This window comes from Dermochelys coriacea, chromosome 7 (genome assembly GCF_009764565.3).
Source record: "Dermochelys coriacea isolate rDerCor1 chromosome 7, rDerCor1.pri.v4, whole genome shotgun sequence".
NCBI classification, from domain to species: Eukaryota; Metazoa; Chordata; order Testudines; family Dermochelyidae; genus Dermochelys; species Dermochelys coriacea.
The window spans coordinates 43,209,338-43,230,866 of record NC_050074.1 but is presented as its reverse complement, the minus strand read 5'-3'; the positions used below and the strand labels follow the sequence as shown (position 1 = coordinate 43,230,866).

At 37.2% G+C, this 21,529-nt stretch overlaps 1 protein-coding gene across 3 annotated transcripts in view; it reads right to left on the bottom strand.

Annotated features, from left to right (window-relative positions):
• Positions 1–2,986: 2,986 nt before the first annotated feature.
• The window catches only part of LOC119858626 (store-operated calcium entry regulator STIMATE-like), a 106,885-nt gene continuing 88,342 nt past the window's right edge, over positions 2,987–21,529 (bottom strand). For 2 of the 3 annotated variants that reach the window (XM_038409675.2, XM_043518516.1), the window contains 4 exons: positions 14,088–14,200; positions 12,201–12,278; positions 11,381–11,530; positions 2,987–7,133 (listed from right to left, as the gene is read on the bottom strand). In XM_038409675.2, the coding sequence (XP_038265603.1) occupies positions 7,020–7,133; positions 11,381–11,530; positions 12,201–12,278; positions 14,088–14,200 (455 nt within the window). In that variant the 3' untranslated portion in view covers positions 2,987–7,019. The remainder of the gene's footprint in view (positions 7,134–11,380; positions 11,531–12,200; positions 12,279–14,087; positions 14,201–21,529) is intronic. The other variant, XM_038409677.2, reaches the window with a different exon arrangement.

The following is a 21,529-nucleotide window of genomic DNA, read 5'->3' as shown; positions in this document are numbered from 1 at the left end:
GATGTGATTCATCTGGAGCTCCACATAGCACCCCCTCTGGGCAATGCCCAAAGACATAATTTGTGACCAAAATTGAAAAAGACCTGCCCCTCCCTCTGCTCTGCCACCCCAATTAATGCTAGGCTAACTCCAGATAGGTAAAGTCAGTAGTTGCCCTCAGTTGGCTTAGTGCCAACACCCTGGATGTGGTCCAGCTACCACTTGTAAAATGGTATTCCCTCTTGTACTTTGTGGACTGTCTTATTTCCATCTGACCTATAATTCTTTGCTACAGAATCTGGCAAGAGTCAGGATTATCAATCTACTTTCCCAGCAGCTCTGAGCCTTAGCTTCCTATAAAATTTCCTACAAGCTGGTAATGGATTTGCCTGAGCATCTTATCTCAGTGATAAAAAGCCCCATATTATTTGCATGAAAGATGTATCCCCACTCTCTTTTTCAGGAAGAAGCCCTTAGGCAGTGAGAGGGCCCATACTTCCAATACTACCCAACCATGTCACCACTGCTTGTGAAAGCTAGTAGAGTGTGCCAAATGCATTTCATAATTTATTTTGTTGTTGTTGCTGGGCTGATGCTGTCAGAGAGCTCTCATTCCCAGAGGAAGGGTGGAGGTGACACCTGCCCAGACATGGCTGTCTGCCAAGGGCTTTATAGCAAAGTGGCCACAGTTTCAGGTAAACATTTCCTCCTTAGAAATGCTGAATGCCTGACCATCAGGAAAGAGACATGTTCACATTCAGTAGTGACACAAGGTTGAATTTAGACTGGTGCACACCTAGAATGCTTTTAGCCTTATAAAAATAGATGTTGACGAGGTAGATATTAGTAAATAGTAGACTAAGAGATCCCTTACTGCCTACTTGTTCTTCCACACCTGGGCTGCTGTCCCTCTTGTCATGGATCCCAGGGCTGAGAGGAAGTGGAGGTCATGGCAATGCATGCCAACCTGCAGCACCAGCTGGGAAAAACAACCTGGAGGTGAGAGTTTGGTACCGCAGAATGGCCGGTGGGGACAAAGTCTGATGCTTTCTTAGTCTTCTGTATGACAGGAAATCCCCCATTCCTCTAATGCAGTGGTTCTCAACCAGGGGTTTGGGGACCCCTAGAGGGCTGCAAGCAGGTTTCAAGGGGTCTGTCAAGCAGGGCCAGCATCAGACTCACTGGGGCCCAGGGCAGAAAGCTGAAGCTGAAGCCTGAGCCGCTTAGCTTCATGGGGGGCTCCCTGTGGCATGGGACCCCAAGCAATTGCCATTTGCTACTCCCTAATGCTGACCCTGGCTTTTATTTGCAGAAAATCAGTTGTCACACAGGTGGGCTGTGGAGGTTTTATAGCATGCTGGATGGGGCTCAGAAAGAAAAAGGTTGAGAACCCCTGCTCCAATGCAGCATCTCAGCTATAACTTGTGTAGGGCAGCTGCAGCCCTCTGAAGCACAGTTCAACAGTACTCCAAGAACTTTGCCTGAAAACGTCTATCTTCTGGTTAGATTTTTTTTTTAAACTATTTGTTATCTGAATCTCTAACACTGATTCAGACTGCTGGCCTTCCTTCTCTATGGAGGAAGGATTTCCCCTGCCCTTTTTGTGTTTGTGCATGTTCAGAGGAATCAGCACAGATCTATGGCTTAGTTTCTGCTGCATTGATATGCCCTGAGGCCCTCCATGAAGTTAAGCAGGGAACCAAACTAATTTTATTTATTTCTCCTTTGTGTTTGTCCCCATAATCCTGCTTCATATGGGGGGAATGAAACTGGGATCACTCAAAAAATATTTCCAAGGGGCAAGTGATCTTGCTCTGAAAGAGGCTGGGGTTGTCGTCTTGTCTTTCCAACAGAGGTTCCTTCTGGATCTCTCAAAGAAAGTACTAGGGTTCAAGAATGGAATCCCCAAGAGCCTCTAACACTGGCAGGAGTCCCACATGGACCAGCATTTAACTCAGGCTGTAACCTACAGGGAATCAGTACGCAATCCCTAGGAGGATGTTACAGAGGTGGCAGCAGGGAATCAGAAGCATGATTGCTGGTACAGTTCTAGGGACTTAGGTATGATCTTCCAGCCGGTGGCTGATCTTGTGCCTTCATGGAGATGAGGCAGGGGATCTGCTTGCCTCTGGCTACTCAATTCCTGCTTGGCTTTTTGTTGGTCATTGGAGGAAGGCCAACGTGACCCTGCCTGCAGCATGCTTTGAGTGGGAATTGCACTCAGCCTGGCAAGCTCAACAGGACACACAAAGGCATGAAGCAAGAAACAGCTCTTTCCTTTTTATCTTTTGGCATTCTCTGCTGAGTTTGCTTCCTGAAGCCTGCAGGAGCATCAGCCACTGCAAACACCTCCAAAGTGGAGCCAAGGGAACAGAGGGACAAATTCAGCCAAATTAGTCAGAAATGTTCAATAAGAGATTGAAATTCGCCTCCAAAAAGCTCTGGCTGAACCACTGGAGGCAAATAAAACATGACTGAAGTTCAGGAGGTGGGGCATTCCCCTGATACCAGAAACTGTCATTTCTGTCTGAAGTCCACAGGTCTGTTACAATAGATACTCTAGCTGCTGGCAGCTTGGGGGTAGAACCAGCTGTACGTTTTCACAGGGAGTATACCTAAAAATTCATTTTGATTATTTCATGACATATAACATATCTATGGGTGTGCACTCAAGGCAAAATCTGTGTAGAACACCACAGGAACACAACTACCTTTGCACCTTGTAAGTGCAACTCTGAGAGAAATTTTAAATATGTATGACATTTGCAAATAAAACAATTTGTAATCTAACATATCTTGTCTCTCCTTCAAAAATGGATCTTGAGATGTGTCAACATCCTGAAACTAATCCCAATGCAGAAGCAAAAACTAATACCAGCAGATCTGAAGTTCAGTGTTTAAACTCTAAACAAAATGTGTGCCAGAACAGAAGATAATCAACGTAAAGGCACACTGAATACAGCTAAGTACATTCATTTTTAACATAAGGGAGCACAGAACACATGTAAAAATCTGTAGTAAGTCAAACTTTATTGTAAACCATTATACAATGTAAGTACCCTTACATCATATACCCTTAAACTTTAATGTAACACCACTGATTAAACAATATGGTTCAAACAGAAGGTAGCAGATTTCAGTCATTGTTTGCTGACATAGGCTCTACTCCCAATTTACTTATAAACAAATAAACCCAAAGTTCAATTTGAGACATATCCAGGCAAGACAAAAACCCAATTACAAAAGAGTCCCTTTTTTAAAGATAGCGTAGTTTTACTTTGTAAAACTATAGTAGTCATTTTCAGTCACTGAAATGGAGACTAAATATTGTCTAAAAAAAGTTGCACAGCTGTGCTTTAGATCTACTTTGACCTGATGTGGCTGGATTTGTTCACTTTCACTACTTTTGGTGCCGCAAAAAGCACAGCACGTTGCAGACTTGGGGTTAGCCAAGCGATAGCAGAAATTCCTTAAGATACTCAACCCTTCACTGCTAATGCTGAACATTCTTTCCCCCACCAGGCACAGCTGGAAACTGTGCATACAGTTGTTAGAAACCTCTGGAACACTTTGCATTGTTTAGTTAAGTTCACAACTCAACAAGTATGAGTTTTCCCTGAAGAAAAGCTATAGCACATTTTAGTCAGCAACATTAATATACTGCATTTTACCACAAAGTAGGACAAGGGGAACTGAATGCATTAAAGCCAGAACTTTAAGACCACATATTAGATAACATATCACAGCGCAGATATAACTGGTTCATGTGTTGTAAGGTTGACAAGTTATGGTGAATCTTGACCTCCAATATTTCTAATTTCTGCTCAAGCATACATTTAAAGTTAGAATCCATTTTATTTATTTATACACAAGCTTATTTTAAACAAACAAATAATGGCATCATGACTACCTTTTATAAGTACAGTCTGAATTAAACCTATTGTGAGTTGTTTAAAGGATGGATTTGCCACAGCAGACTAACATTTGGAGGAGAATCACATGTGCGCTTCCAGGACTTCAAATTATAATCATATCAACTCATTATAGAATAGTTTCTCTTAAACTGTACTGCCAAAATATTCCAACAGTGAAGCACTAGATGTTACATGTCTGGGCTTCAAAGAAGAATGTATAAACTTGTAACTACTGCATGAATTCATTTTTTCAGTTAAGACTTTTGCAAACAAGGAAATAATTTAACATTTTCCTTTTCTTTTTTGAAAGGGTAATGAAAACTAATGAGCAAAAAATGTAACATCTTGCTGTCACTTGGGGGAACTTTAAAAGTCTAGTATTAAAGAGAGGGACTGTATCAAAATTAATGCTCAAACAACCTTTCTAATAAAAGGTATTCATTTTCCATGTTATGACTGTAGGAATGTGAAATGCTTGAGAGTCTTTGGCTAATAGAATTTCACTATGTCACAAGTCCTGTTACAATACAATACAAATCTCAACTCAGAGGTACTGAAGCACTTAAGGAAAAAAAGGGGGGGGGGAGAAAGCATTTTTACCCTTAAAACAATCTGAAGAAAACTATATGGTGCTTTATACTATCTTTACTTGGACAGTAAATATGAGGTCTGTACAAAAGAAGCTTATTTTACATGATTAAGGCCATTTGATGGTTCACAGACTAAACTTGACACTAGAAACTCATTTTGATATTCTGCATAATTTGAACAAAGGAAGGAAAAAAATAAAGCTCATGATTCGTGTGCTGTTCAAATGATCCCTAATGATTAAAGAGGATAGGTAAGTATAATATGGTGGAATAAAGAAAGCATCATCTGTTTTATTTCATTACCTCAAATAGAACAAGGCCTAGGCAAATCCCCTCAAACTCCTGATTAAAAATACCGAAGTTTGTGAACAGAGGAGACTAGTTCTTAATTCCCATGGGGGTGGCAAAGCTGTAGTAGGTATACTGTGCATTGAAGTGAATTTCTTAAACTACTATACTGGAGAGGTTGAACCTGCCTGATTGTACAATACTCAGACAAGGTTTAAATCAAAAAAGCTGAAACATTTACTGAAAAAGGAAAGCTAATAAATTGGGCGGCAACATTGATTAATGACACTTCCCTACTTCATACTTCAGAGAAACTCAAATTAAGCAAGTGTCTGTTTCCCTTAGTTTCTAGATTTAGTATAAGAAAAACATTAGCATTTAACTTATTGCAAATTATTATGTTTTAGCACACAGTAACAGTGATTGGGGGGACTCCAGCTAGCTCAAATGTCAGGTTTGGTAAAATGTCCCTTTTAGACAGCTGGACAGATTGAGATATACAGAGGAAGTCCCAGGACATTTTGTTTACCTCAAAAGCCAAGAAGTAAACAAATATTTGAACAGTGAAGGTAAGCAAGGGAGCACACAGTATTTCCGAAGGCCTACTGACCCTACTTCAGCAGTATTGGTAACATACCACATTAAGACCTACTAAATATATACAAAATTTAAAAAAAATCTTTAAAAAGTTCTGAGCTGTCTTCCAGTGAACTTGTTTGGTTTTTTTAAGGCTTGGAACGCATCTGATGTCCAGATTTGCACCTTATTTCTGATCTTTGCCATCTTTTTGATGCATCACCTCATCCTACACAAGGCTTAATTGAATCAAAGAAAGCTGTCGGAACATTTGGGAAATACATGAAGAAACAGGAGGTCAATGAAAACATGTCTACAAGGGTTCAACACCAGCAGATAAGTTTTCATTAACTACGGAAAGATGACACTGAAAGCCACAGACATCTTAAATGTAGTAACAGGTGCATAGTACCTCTCAGTTTTATTCCAGATAGAGAAAGGGAGAAACAAATAGGCTTTTTTGGAGAAATTAAGGAATGTGTGTGCTGGGGAAATATGCTTTAAAGCATTCAAATGTTACTAAAGATCAGCACTACACATTTATATTTAAATGGAAAAAATCTTAAGTAAAAATGCAACCCAAAGAAAAAATATGTATTAAGGTAGTGCTAAGAGCTTTAATCAGATGAACGTCTCATGTGCTAGATCCCATATAAGAAATGGGAAAAGGGCATGTTCTGCCTCCTTTGGAATAGTTGAGAGGTACAATCAGAGATTTGCAAGTTCTTGAGACAAATATTGATGAAGTCGTCCTTAAAAGTTCATTTCACAGATGAGGAAACTATCAGAAAAATGTTTTCTTAATCTGCTAAAGTGCATATTGCCAAATATGCAGAGAACATCTCCATTTTACAAAATACTATTCTTAAATGACATTGCCAAAACCACACTTGGGGCTACATTTCTAGTGGACATTTGGTGGTTTCAACAGTGAAAGAAAGCTTTTCCCTTTGTGAAAACATCATTTGCCTTATCTTAATGAAGTGACAAGGACGAATGAGAACTTCACTGCAAATCTTTTGATCTTTTTCCACACAAAAAAAGGGAACAGTGTCCTTTTCTCTGACAAAGAGAATCCTTAAATATAACAGTATGAAAATATAACTTAAATATAAAACAGTCAAATAGGTTAGAGGAGACTTGAAAAAAATCTTTGTTCTGCCTATTAGTTCCATAGGTACCTTGTAGGAAGTAAACATGTATTTAAAAAAATAACATTAAGTTACAGCTTGTAACCATAAAACTATTCTGCTCTAGGAATTAATATGTTGCAAATGCCAGTTTTAGTAATAAAACACACTGGTTCCACTTAGTCAACCCCAATGCCTTTTTCCAGAATGTCTTGCACTGAATCACTCAGGAACCATAAGTGAGTCGACACTGAGTAATTGTTTTTCTGTCGTCTTCTCTGAAGTGTCAGATACAAACCATTTTAGTGTCTGGTCCCTAACAATGCGGTGTTTCCATAAATGATGAAAAGACGCTCTTGCATATTTGGTCAGTGTTTCTGTAGTGCAACTGAACTGGAATGCTTCAAACTACCTGCATCCTAATCACAGACCTGTTGTTGAGTAACTGTTAGTAGAAAAAAAGGGATGCTGTTGCAAAGTGAAAATCCACTGACCAAGAAGCTTATGCCACGAAACCTGCAAATATACAGGTCAGGAATGCATCATACAGGCAGCCCAAAGCGATGCTTCTTCTTAATAGGCTTTAAGTTAGTCAGTCTCCGTAGGTCCTCTTCAACTTCTGACTCCTCCATTTCATCATCTGCTGAAATAAGGATCTAAAAAGAGAAATATAAATAGCATGTTTCAAATAAGATTCAAGCTCTATTTTTTCTCCTTTGAATCTATTTTAAATAATTTATTCTAGTAAGATGCTTAATTATTCAATATTTAAGAAAAGAGGCTTTATTAAAACAGGAGAATTTTGGATTTGTTAGGTTTCATGTCACTGCCTGTCGGACGTATTACCGTAGAAATAGGATTGTCGATCAATCGCAGTTAACTTACATGATTAACTCAAAAAAATTGTGATTAATTGCACTCTTAATCGCACCATTAAACAGAATACCAATTTAAATTTATTAAATATTTTGGATGTTTTCCTACATTTTCAAATATTGATTTCTATTACACAGATGACAAAGTTTGCAATACTCATTTTTATTACAAATATTTGCACTATAAAAATACAATTTTTCAATTCACCTCATACAAGAACTGGAGTGCAATTCTCCTTATCATGAAAGTGCAACTTACAATTTTTTATTACATAACTGCACTCGAAAAACAAAACAAAACAATGTAAAACTTTGGAGCCTACAAGTCCACTCAGTCCTATTGCTTGTTCAGTCAATTGCTAAGAGAAACACGTTTGTTTACATTTACGGGACATAACGCTGCCTGCTTCTTATTTACAATGTCACCTGCGAAAGTGCATTTGCATGGCACTTTTGTAACCGGCATTGCAAGGTATTAACATGCCAGATAAGCTAAACATTTGTATGCCCCTTCATGACTCTTACTTTGACAGGGTAACAAGCCTTGTAGATGGGAGGGAGGGGGAGAGAAGAAGTGGTAGATGTGGTATATTTTCACTTTAATAAGGCTTTTGATACTGTCTCGCATGACCTTCTCATAAACAAAATAGGGAAATACAAACTAGATGGAGTTACTATAAGGTGGGTGCATAACTGGTTGGAAAATTGTTCCCAGAGAATACTCATCAGCGGTTCAGAGTCATGCTGAAAGGGCATAACGAGTGCGGTCTGGCAGGGATCAGTTCAGGGTCCAGTTCTGTTCAATATCTTCATCAATGATTTAGATAATGGCATAGAGAGAATACTTATAAAGTTTGCGGACAATACCAAGCTGGGAGGGGTTGCAAGGGCTTTGGAGGATAGGATTAAAATTGAAAATGATCTGGACAAGTGGTCTGAAGTAAATAGGACAAAATTCAATAAGGACAAATGCAAAGTACTCCATTTAGGCAGGAACAGTCAGTTGCACACATACAAATGGGAAATGACTGCCTAGGAAGGAGTACTGCAGAAAGGGAAATGGGGATCATAGTAGATCACAAGCTAAATATGAGTCAACAGTGTAACGCTATTGCAAAAAAGCAAACATCATTCTGGGATGTATTAACAGGAGTATTGTAAGCAAGACATGAGAAGTAATAATTCTGCTCTTCTCCACACTGATTAGGCCTCATCTGGAGTAGTGTGTCCAATTCTGGGCACCACATTTCAGGAAAGATGTGGACAAATTGGGGAAGTCCAGAGGAGAGCAACAAAAATGATTAAAGGTCTAGAAAACATGATCTATGAGGGAAGATTGAAAAAAATTGGGTTTGTTTAGTCTGGAGAAGAGAAGACAGAGGGGACATGGTAACAGTTTTCAAATACATAAAAGGTTGTTACAAGGAGGAGGGAGAAAAATTGTTCTTAACCTCTCAGGATAGGACAAGAAACAATGGGCTTAAATTGCAGCAAGGGCGGTTTAGGTTGAATATTAGGAAAAACTTCCTAACTGTCAGAGTGGTTAAGCACTGGAATAAATTGCCTAGGGAGGCTGTGGAATCTCCATCATTGGGGATTTTTAAGAGCAGGTTAAACAAACACCCGTCAGGGATGGTCTAGATAATACTTAGTCCTGCCTTAAATGCAGGAGACTGGACTAGATGACCTCTCGAGGTCCCTTCCAGTTCTATCATTCTATGCTTTGGCCACAATTCCAGAGGACATGCTTCCATGCTGATGACACTCGTTAAAAAAAATGTGTTAATTAAAATTTGTGACTGAACTCCTTGGGGGAGAATTGTATGTCTCCTGCTCTGTTTTACCCACATTCTGCCATATATTTCATGATATAGCAATCTTGGATGATGACCCAGCACATATTCGTTTTAAGAACACTTTCACAGATTTGACAAAATGCAAAGAAGGTACCAATATGAGATTTCTAAAGATAGCTACAGCACTCAACCCAAGATTTGAGAATCTGAAGTGCCTTCCAAAAATCTGAGAGGGATGAGGTGTGGACCATACTTTCAGAAGTCTTAAAAGAGCAACACTCCACTGTGGAAACTACAGAACTGAATCACCAAAAACGAAAATCAACCTTCTGCTGGTGGTATCTGACTCAAATGATGAAAATGAATATGGGCTGGTGCGCACTGCTTTGGATCATTATCAAGCAGATCCCGTCATCAGCATGGATGCATGTCCTCTGGAATGGTGGCTGAAGCATGAAGGGACATATGAATCTATAGTGCATCAGGCACGTAAATATCTCGCGACACCAGCTACAGCTGTGCCATGCAAACCTGTTGTCACTTTCAGATGACAATGTAAACAAGAAATGGGCAGCATTATCTCCTGCAAATGTAAACAAACTTGTTTGTTGGAGTGACTGGCTGAACAAGAAGTGATTGAGTGGACTTGTAGGCTCTAAAGTTTGAATGTTTGTTTTTTATTTTTGAGCGCAGTTTTTTTGGTACATAATTCTGTATTTGTAAGTGCAACTTTTATGACAGATTGCACTGCAGTATTTGTATTAGGTGAGTTGAAAAATACTATTTTTTACTGTGCAAATATTTGTAATAAAAATAATATAAAGTGAGCACTGTACACTGTGTGGTAATTGAAATCAATATATTTGAAAATGTAGAAAACACCCAAAAATATTTAAATAAATGGTGTTCTATTATTTTTAATTGTTTAACAGCCCTAATTAGAAAGTAACTTTCAAACACCAAAATGCTTTTTCATACTTCACCTTCTATGCAAGAAATAAATCAGGATGCCCAAAATGTGTTTTAACCAAGAGCAGTTTATGCAATTTGCCATGAACACATTTGCAGAAATTGAAGACTGCAGCCATCTTCATCTCTAATAGACATATGGGCCCATAAAGTCTCCAGGTATTATCTGATCTTAAAGAAAGGTCATTTGACTGAAGAAAGCACTGAATACTGGGACCTGTGGTACACTGGGACCCCACAAATGTTCCACTTGTGGGCAGACAGATTCTCTGACCATCTTTCAGTGACAGATTTATTTACTAAACAAAGAGTTACAACTGATAATGGATATTAAACAATAGTGACAGAAGTGCTCATATACTCAAGGAAGCTGCTTGTCCTTATGCAAAGTAAAAAGTGCTTACAATTTTAAGGAAGATTATCTTGAAAGCAAGGAAGTTTAAAAAAAAATTGACCTTTTGGCCCCTTCACTTTCAGCATAATTACTTAAAGTACCATATTCCACAGAAAAATGGAACTAGAGAACTGTACCAGATATAGCAATGGCTCTTACACAGCTGTATGCGTCAGCTGAATGGTCTTTCATCATGGTTAAGTTCTTTTAGTGGGTAGCAATCAAAAGGAACATTTCTGATCCACCTTAATTAAGCTCCTTGGATAAGGAGAGATTAAGAACAGAACTGAGAGAATGATGTTCTCACCTTATCACAGTTTAAAGTCAAATCAAGGTTATTTGCAACGTTGTATGGGGAAGCTGCCATGACACCTACTTGTAGTGTATAATCCTGTACACTAATGACTAGATATGGTTTTAAAACGTCTGTAGACTCTAACCTCACCAACCCTCAAAAACAAAACAAACCCCCCCCAACCTGATATTGAGCTATTGTTCAAATGTGTAAGATTATCATAACAGATGAAATGTCTGTTTTAACAAATCTGAAGTCAACATTTTTAGATATACAATATCCTTATATAATAGCCACATTAAAGCTGTAGTTCACTGTTAACTGAATTATCTGACACCACAGGATCTAAAAACAATCCTTTTGAAAGGTCTCAAACCCCAGGAAAATCATCAGCAGCCTTATAAAGGGTCAATAAGAGAAGTGAATTAGCAGTACCGATTTATTCAATGAGGTCTTACGAAAAAGGTCTCTAAGCAAATTTAGTACAAAACTAATCAAGCCTAAGCTAGTATTGTAAGTCAAAGTCAAAAGGAAGGGAGTTGACTCCGGTACAGCAAGTGGTGCATCCACGTACTTCTGACTCTGACTCTTCATGTGATGCTGCTCTCCTGTATCGGACTTTACTTCCATTCCTTGAATCTTGCCCCACTTCCTTTTCTTCAAGTTTAGCTTTTGTCTTCCCTTTCTTCATAAGAAAGTTATCCACCACCCAGAACATTAATGCCTGTTAATAGGGAAAAATTCACAGTTCAGGTTTTCTTTAGGCCAGCATATGTGTTAGTCATTCAGACTTTGGAATGGAGTTAGGGAATAGTTGTATTAAATGGGATTTGGCCAAATACGGCAAAATCCTGTACAGATCCAGTCACATGATCTAACATATACCCCCTGAAACATAGCTTTCCTATTTCCTGCTCTTGCACCAATAAGAAAAAAGCTGCTGTTTAGTGGGCATTTTTTATTAGCTCTTAATCTTGACATATGGATAGTCTTGCTTGGTCTAGGGCACTTCAATGGGATGATATTTTTTGGCACTCCAAACAAATTAATGCTTTCCTAAATAAACCAAATTTAACTGGAATTTTTTAACTGGTACAGTAATATCTGAATAATACATTCAACACTAGGCATTCTGTGCACCATTTCTGTGCCCAATGGCATTGCTGATTATGGATTTTATAGATACACAAGTACATAATCACATTTTACTTACACACACACACACACACACACACACACACACACACACACACAGGAGTTGAAGACTTGTAACATTAAGATATCACCAAGGCACTGTGTGGTACGGATTAATTTTAACAGATGGAGAAGGGGATGGGGGTGGTGGTGGGGGAATGCAAGTCAACTATCTCTGAAAAGCGTACAGTTGTACTAACATTAACAAAGAAGGGAACTATCAGCATGACGATAGCCAGCTCCAACTGGGGGTTCTCTATGGGATTCAATAAAGCTACCTGTGAAAAGAAAAAGATCAAATTCAGACCACAACAGTATGTGCATGCAGCTGGGTTAGAAAGTGTTACAGAAAGTATTAAGCTGGTAGCTAGATGAATTAGAAAGGACAGTTGCATAGGAAAGGAATATAATTTTGTTAAGGAAGCATTTGTTTGTTGCATTTAGTAAACATGTGGGGCTGACTGAAAACAATCCCACTAATTTGTGATTACAGAAGGAATGTGATGACTTGTGGGTAGGTGAAGCAACCAGATACTATCTGACAAATTAATCACCTTATAGTCCCAAGGAAAACGTTTGAAGCCCCGTCACTTGGAGATTTAAATAAACTAGTCAGAATACTATAAAATAAAGTGTAAAAAAATCCTGTTTTGTACAGGGATGGTCTAGAACAGTGGTTCTCAAACTTTTGTACTGGTGACCCCTCTCACACAGCAAGCCTCTGAGTACAATCTCCCTTCTAAATTAAAAACACTTTTTAAATATTTAACACTATTATAAATGCTGGAGGTGAAGTGGGGTTTGGGGTGGAGGCTGAGAGCTCGCAACACCCCAGTTTGAGAACCCCTGGTTTAGAACACCTAACAGGGGTTATTCTGCTCTGAGTAATCATCTTGAATGTTAAATTGCATATGCTGTATTAAACCAGACAATCCACCTCGTACCTACCTGACATTTATTTCATAGTTCAGTTATATAAAATGCTTTATCAATTATAGACAAAATTACAAATTATCCCTTTAAAAGTGTGTGGACTTGTGGTTCCCACTTGATTCTACATTGAGATGAAAGATTCTATTAGCGACATGTCCAAGATGATGCATGTGCTTCTGGCAGTTGAACTAACCGTGGCCATAAAAGAGTCTGACCAAGAAAAACAAAGCATAGGCTATAGTCAAATATCCACTGAACCCTTTTCCCAGAAAGCTTTGACTGGAAGAACCAATATCTTGGAAAATTACTTACAAACACATACTGCAGTTTTAAAGTTAAATATCTGGACATGGGTTGCAGAAGTTCAAATATTTTATAAAACAAAGACATTTTAAAGGTGAATTACAAAACATTATAGTGACTTCAGCTGCTCCAGGTAAGCATTGTCATGTTTAGATTATAAATTAGGTCACTTACAATGTTATGATCTTTCATACAGATCTCAGCCTGGGAGTCATTCCTCATTACTGCAACTTCATTATGTTTACTGAATATACTGCCATACACTTACTAGTATAACTAATAGCATTAGCATAAATTGAAGCCAAACTATACTTTACCTGTATAAAGGTTCAAAATACACTTTGTGCTGCAGGAACTGACTTTTGTTTGCTTACTGGCAGATTTTTTTAATTCAGTAACTCAGCAATGTGTCTTTTATTGCGGTGTGAATTACTAAGGTTTTACTACAAAAATGTATCAATGTTCTATTATGAACGTTTAGGGGAGATTCTCTAAAACTATGGAAAAGAATACACAATAGATTTAAAGTTAGGGCTGAAATTTAATTAAAAGAAAGGTTGATGCACTCAGTCTCCTTTTAGGTACCTCAAGTGAGCATGTGATCTTATATTGTACGATGCAATACCTATTAAATGCAAAATAGAATAGAAGCATTGTCACCAGTGAAATCCAATTAGTGTATCAGGACACTCCATTACCATAGGCAACAGTTAAGTAGCACCAACTGTGGACCTCTACATAGTTTGCATGATAGCCTTAGTCTTTTTGGATTAAATAGAATTAACAGTTTATCACTTTCTGGCATCTAACTGCTATTCACTTAACTGTAAAAGTACTATAAAGACTCAAACCTCTTTCCACTGAGGTATTAGGAGGACTATAATGATGATGGTTTTCTCAAACATCATGATCACTATGTACAGTGCACACTGTCCCACCCAAGCACTGCACTGCACCGGGTCACCTACAAAAAAAGCAAAGTTTTAATACACCAATTTAGCCCACTGTCACTTGACTTAACACATGTTTAAGAAAAACAAAAGCAAAATTAGACAAGGGAGAAAAACTTAGTAAACCAAAGTAAAATTAAATATTTGATAAGTGATTGCCATCGAAAAGCAGCCTAAATGATATTTCTGAATAGCAACAACATTCATTGATATCCCTTTGCTTGGATGAAGTTGCCTTCCCTGATCAGTCCAAATTTTTGTGCTTTACTTCAGAAATCTCAAAAAAGATATAAAATTGAACATAAGCACACCTTTTGTTTAAAGAAAAGGAGTACTTGTGGCACCTTAGAGACTAACAAATTTATTAGAGCATAAGCTTTCGTGAGCTACAGCTCACTGCATCCGATGAAGTGAGCTGTAGCTCACGAAAGCTTATGCTCTAATAAATTTGTTAGTCTCTAAGGTGCCACAAGTACTCCTTTTCTTTTGCGAATACAGACTAACACGGCTGCTACTCTGAAACCTTTTGTTTAGTTAGGGAGTACCTTGTTACAGTTTACTTTAGTACACATTATTGAACTCAGCAGATAAAGCACAGAATTTGCTTACATCTCAGGAGGTTTTTACTTTTCCATAAAGCTAGTTGCTACAAATTACTTGCCATTTTGGCAAATAATGATGTTTTCTAAGGAAGAAAATATACACAATACTTGGCTGCTGCAGTGTATCTTGCTCTAGCATAGATAACCTTTTAAAAAAATTTAGAATATTCCTGCATTTGTGCTTTTGCCATCCTGGATATATAGGTATCTTATACAAATGTCAGCAACCGTGACTAGCTGATGGTAATTATGGCAAAAACTGCAACAGATTACAAGAGAATAAGTAGCCTTCAAAATCTTAATTTTGTTCAGAGCTTTCTGCAAGCTCATCAGGATATATCTTCGTTGCACTGATTAAAGTAGTATTATATGTAAATCATAAAAAGCGAAATAATTTTGCTGTACCCCAGGTAAGGTATTGTACAATGAATACCAAGCAAATTATCGATTGCTCTGGAATTAGAACTGTCATACAAATATTCCAACAGAAAAAGTATATAGCCTAATATAACTACAGCATAACTGAACATACCTGGTTACATCTGAGATAAGAGTGGAGCACCTAGCGAAACAGTCAGGTGAATTTTAACCAGCATCACAATATCACCAAAATTTGACAGCTCAGAAGTGCTTTACTAACACTTCATTTAAAACAAAAGAAGTTTTTCTATAGATTTCACCATTCACTTTCAACAAACAACTTTTAGACTTTATGGCTTAATATTCAAGTCTGTGAATAAAGTGCAATGGAAATTCAAAAGCCTTTATACAGCTGTAATGACATAGCCATGGTCCATTCTGCCTTTTCCAGAAAGCTATTGGAAGATGTACAGCAAATAGTCTTGAGTTTTACACTTTGCCCTTGAAATTCCACAGCAGGCAGAAATTGATTTTTCAGACTAGACCAGCTTTTCCCAGAAAAATTTCACCAGGAGGAGATGTTCCTAGAGTGCTACAATTTGAATATACTGGTTTTAAGGTGTTTATTTTTGGTAATGTAAGGCTTCAATTATACAGACCCAACGTCTGAAAGTTTGAAAACTGAGTGAAAGTTCCCCAGATCATGTTTCCCCATCTGCCGTGTAACTATGAATTTTCCAGAGATGTGGGGTTTGAGTTAAGACTGAAATTAACAATGAATTCCCAGACTTTCAAACTTTTCTTTTATTAGTATTTTCTAATTTTCCTTCACAATATAACTGCTATGAAAAAAACAAAATTAGCGCCTGAGATACAGAGTTGCTATTGAGGCTTTAAAATCCATTCTGGGGTCTCTAAATTTTGAAAGTTACAGCAATTGAAATCAGGATCCCATGTACTCCGATTCCACACCATGGACTTTGATACCATTATACCTCAGAGTACACAAAATCTTGGTTATAGTTAACAAATAATAAAAACCTACTAGTAGTAAAAAAAAAAAGTGCTGGCAAATGTCATTCTATCAAATTTGATGTCATAGTTAGGAAATGCAACTATTTAGGGACAGATGAGAGGTTGACTTTTGAAACCCGGCTGCATTTAATAAATTAAATCTGACTCAGTTTTGGATATGGTCTGTCAAACTTTCAAAACTATCTTTCACTTTTATTACAGAAATAGTTTTAAAATTATGGATTTCATGGAAAAAATATTACTACGTGTCCTCTAGAAACTTTCGCAGAAAATTTTCTTGAGTATCTACATTTTCAAAGATGAGGAAAGAACTCAAATTAAAAGTCAACCCAGAAAAGTGATTTAAAAAACATACTAAGAATGGAGCTCTAGAATTCTTAGCATTTTTCAAGACCTGTGACAATATTAATTTATTTTGATCTTAAAAACATCTTGCAGGCCCATAGAATTTAAATATTCTGTATAATGTAAAGAAGTTATGCAAAACAAGCTATGAAGCCAGTAAAATTCTGCTGCCCAAAAGAAGCAGAGCCAGATTTACTACTAATTATTATAGATTAATACAGATAGTGTATAACATCGTCTGAAAAAAACCAATATAAATACCCAAGTCCTAAATGACATGTAGACAAACATTTTCTTGGGAAAGTTGTAAAAAAGAAAAAATTCTAAAATACAACGCTTATATATCCAAGAGATGACTTTTCATATCTACTGCTTTTCCACTAAGAGCATCTGAAATGAATCAGATTTAGTGACCCATCAAAGTCGATGAGAGCTCACAGAAACCGCACTGAACTAGAATGGAGAGAAACCAGCTTTTCTTCCCATTCCCCACAAGAAATAGAGCCTTAAAGATTCAAGTTAAAATAATTCATTGACCTGCTCCAAGGTAGACTAGGAGAAAAGCATAAACCTATTTTATGATGATCTCACTCTTATTTCTGGATGCTCTAGAGCTAGGAACAAATGGATACATTTAGAGAGAGAGTAATATTTCCACTGTCTGAACAAAAAACACTTCCATTTGTGGCATTTAGATGAGAAAATCAGAATAATGGCATTGCTTTCAGAGCTAGGGGAAGAACAAGTTCTGGCTAATACCTAGACTGGAAAATAAAATACAGTTCAGTGTTAAACTAGAAAAATCAAGGTCTGATGGCACTCTCTTATTATTGATAATCTTGCTGATTATGCTATGACCCTATGCTAATTTTCTCTTTTTGGTGAAGATTCTAGATAAGGTGGTGTCACAACTGTGGCAATATTTTGAGTCCTCAGATTTTTTTTGATTCTGTTCACTTGCTTTTAGACGTAGTTATGGAACAGATACTGCACAGTTTCTCTGATTGAGTCTCCTGCTGATGAATGAAAATAACGTGCCCATACTCATTCTTTTAGATTGATCAGTGGCCTTGAGTAATCTTGACTGAGGTATTGACATGGCTGCAGACCCTGCCATGGGCAAGTCACTCTTGCAATGGCTCTATTCACAAGGATAGGCTCCAGATGGTAGTGTTAGGTAAGTGCTTGTCTACTCCAGGCTGTTTCATGTAGCGTATCATAGAGTTCTGTTCTCACCCCTCCTATTCAAGGTATATTTATGAGACTGTGGGAAATCTGCACTTCCCCACCTGGCGATAGCATTTGAGATCAACTAAAATGAACGCATTACCCTTTGGTTTAACTGGAAGGGTCCCTCCACTGAGTAATCTGCTTCCTTTATTGGTGAATTCTGTTGACTGTCAGTTATATCCATCTGTTCCCTGCAGGCTATTTCTGGGGAGTGGGATGAGCAGATTTGTGGAGTGAATGAAGATTTTAAGGGTTATGTGGAGAGAGAGTCTTAGTCTTTGAACATTGGCCCTTTCACTGTAGTTTTATAAAGATTATAAATCATCTAGCGTGCTAGGCAGGATACTTGGGATGCCCTAGATATACAATGTATCTGTGTATGAGCAAAATAGACTGCTGTTTAACATTAACATATAAAATGAGGTAGGATCTGAGGTTTAAAATATGGAAAGTTTTTTCAATCTTAATATTATCTTTGTGTTTCAAGGACAATGCATAAAAGGTTGTTACAAGGAGGAGGGTGAAAAATTGTTCTCAACCTCTGAGGATAGAACAAGAATCAATGCGCTTAAATTGCAGCAAGGGGAGCTTGGGATGGACATTAGGAAAAACTTCCTGTCAGGGTAGTTAAGCACTGGTATAAATTACCTAGGAAAGTTGTGGAATCTCAGATATTGGAGAATTTTAAGAACAGATTAGACAAACACCTCTCAGGAATGGTCTAATTATTAGTCCTGATTAGAGTGCAGGGGACTGGCTAGATCTATCAAGGTCCCTTCCAGTCCTACGTGTCTGATTTTTTGGCCATAGGTACATAGTTTGAATTGATAACATCTGAGTAATAATGCTGCCACTACTTACCGAGCCAGAAGTGTGGCTCTTTACAATGCAAGGCTCCTCCCGATACAGACAACTATGCCTTTGTAGAATTCTCAGTCATGGGAAGGAGTAGAACATTACTATATGATATGGGTCCACATTTCCTTTTAATCATTAAAACAATTAATTTGATGCTTATGAAAATGAAGGGTTAACAACAATGCTAGTAAGAGAAATTAAAAAAAGCAGACTAATCACAAATTCCCTACCCATCTCTGGCAGTGCATCTCACTGCTATCCTGCAACACACTATTACCAAGTCACAAATCTCAAGAGCAATGAGCAACAAGCAAATTCAGTATTTATCTATAAGGGTTAGGATAAGATCAATTTAATTTGCTTGTGGAGAGAATAAAAGAACACAAACTGATTGTAGAAAGAGAGAACTGGTTTGCTCCAGGGATTTGACAACATTACAAAACCTATGTCATGCAACTCCACAGAAGAGAAAGGAGAAAAACTCCCTTGCAATCAATGGTGTATACATTAAATTAGGAAGATCTCCTTAAATAAACTAACACATTTTAACAGAAGTGGTAGTTACCTGTAACATCAACATACTCAACAAAAATTATAACTACAATAAATCAAATCATAGTTTGATTTACTGAAAGCACTGGAGTGCATTGCAGGCTAAGAAGTTAAAGCAAGCAGAGACAATAGAATAAGATTTAAAATAGAAACATGGTCATTTTTACTAAGTTATTCTAGACACCCGTTGTCTATTCAGAGCAATTTAAGAAGTATAACATCACAAGGATGGGGAGAACGTTTTGGTACTTGAGATACAGGAATAGGTTCTTCTCAGTGTGAATTTCAGCTGTTTCTCCCGCCCTTTTATGTTCAAATGAATTCTAAATGGTTTTGTGCTTTACATTTATTTCATATTAAAAGCTTGACTTCTAACTTACTGTATTTGAAAACACAGAGAATATTAAGATTGAAAAACTATAATGAGTAACTATTCTTGGAGCATAATCATGCAGTTTTATTTATAAAGCATCATACACATCTAATCTGCTGTATAAACAATAGCCACTTCTGAACATAAAAAATTCTGTTATCAGTCCTTTCTTAAAACTATCTTCCATATAAAGACAGACTGTCAATAAAAGCAGTAGGAGTGCTATTTCTGTGGGATATCTCAAGTAATGAATCACTAGGGATCAAGTAACAGGGCTAAGAAAGGAGATGATCTCATAGCAAGAACTAACATGAGAATGATTATATAGTTTCTAGAAATATAAACAGCACAGGACAGTGTCATTAGTCAGTTCAGGCAGAGAAGAGAGCCCTGGTTTTTATTTATACTTGCAATCAAGATGAAAACACCCTCTTCAGAGGAAAGAAGTTCCTTTGCCTACCTCCAGAGAAATCTTTCACTAAAATATCGAGGTTCTTGCTCACAGTTTTAGGTCTCCCTTAGAGGATGTTTAGTAGAAAGATCTGAGACCCAAATAAGCTTGTGTGTGTGAAAAATATACGTTCAAATTTCTTAAATTTACCTTTGAACATCAAAAATACATGACACTAATTACTTAGTACAGTTTAGTTCATATTTATGTAATCAGTTTTTTTAAACAGACATGTGATTTATCCTTTTTAGAGAGGTTTTATATTTCTTCCACATTAAGACCACAAATTGTAGACCAATCTCATTAAGATTAAAAACATTTTCTAAAATGTCACCAAAACGTTCAGTGGGATCATCACTCTACCTTCATTATGGACAAAAATATCAAGCATACAATGACTAGCTGAGTTAAAGGAATCAAATCTTATTTGCACAACAATAATAATTTTTCAGGTGCAACAACTAATTAACTACATACAGAATGTTTCCACCATATCAACAGAAATAGCTGTTTACAGTACAATTTTTTTTTGTAATGGCACTTATGATAGCTTAGTACAAAAGAAACTAAATTCAGAGGATCTGGAAAAAATGCATGTCAACTTGCAACATTAGGAATCACAGGCAAAAAACAGATGAGATGCACAAGAATAAAAAGATACAAAAGCTTAAACGCAGAAAGTCATCAGAAACTTCTTTTAAGAGCTACCTGAACTAAAAGATAATCAGATTATTGCAGGCATCAGTTATAGGTACCCAGCTGGAGAACTACTGCCGGACAAATGAATTTGACAAGAAGCATTCTTAGTTTTCCTAAATGAAATTAAATATGAATGACAACGATATACTGAAACAGTCCTGGTTCCACAATGGGACAGATAAAAATGATAGTTAGTTAGTTATCCTGATCTGAGGAATATGGCTATAGATGTCTAAAAATGAAGAAGTAAAAATTGTTTTTGAAAGGAATACGTTGACTTGAAATGTACAGAATTTACAAATTGAGTTAAACGTAGTTTCAGGAATTCTCCCCACCAACTTTTATGGTTTTGAATAAGAGTTTCCGATTTTTAAAAAAAGTCGGTTTGAAATAGGAGAAACTGACTAACTACACAAAGGAAAATAGTGAAAATGAATATATAGCAAGTACTATCAGATGCAGAAAGAGATTTCTCTCTCCCTAATTCTTTGAGCTGCAGTAAGCTTAGTTATTTGTAATATTAGTAGGTCAACAATGATATTTCAGTTTGAAAAATAAGTTGATTGTGTCCCCTTAAGAGAGACTATAGTTATCAGTGACTATGTGGGCAGAAAGGCCTTGACTTAGGCCATGAGCTCAACCTAAGGGACTGAACCTTTTGATCCTACTCAGGTCTAGGTGACCGCTAAGTTGCTTACTTTTCCAGCAGAGATGCGAGTTCATCGTGGAGTGTATTCTTCTAGGACACAAAAGTAGTTCAGTTAAAACTTAAGGTGGACAGTACAACAGAACAAAGGTGTTTCTGACAAAAATCAGATGCCTAACAACTATAACTTGA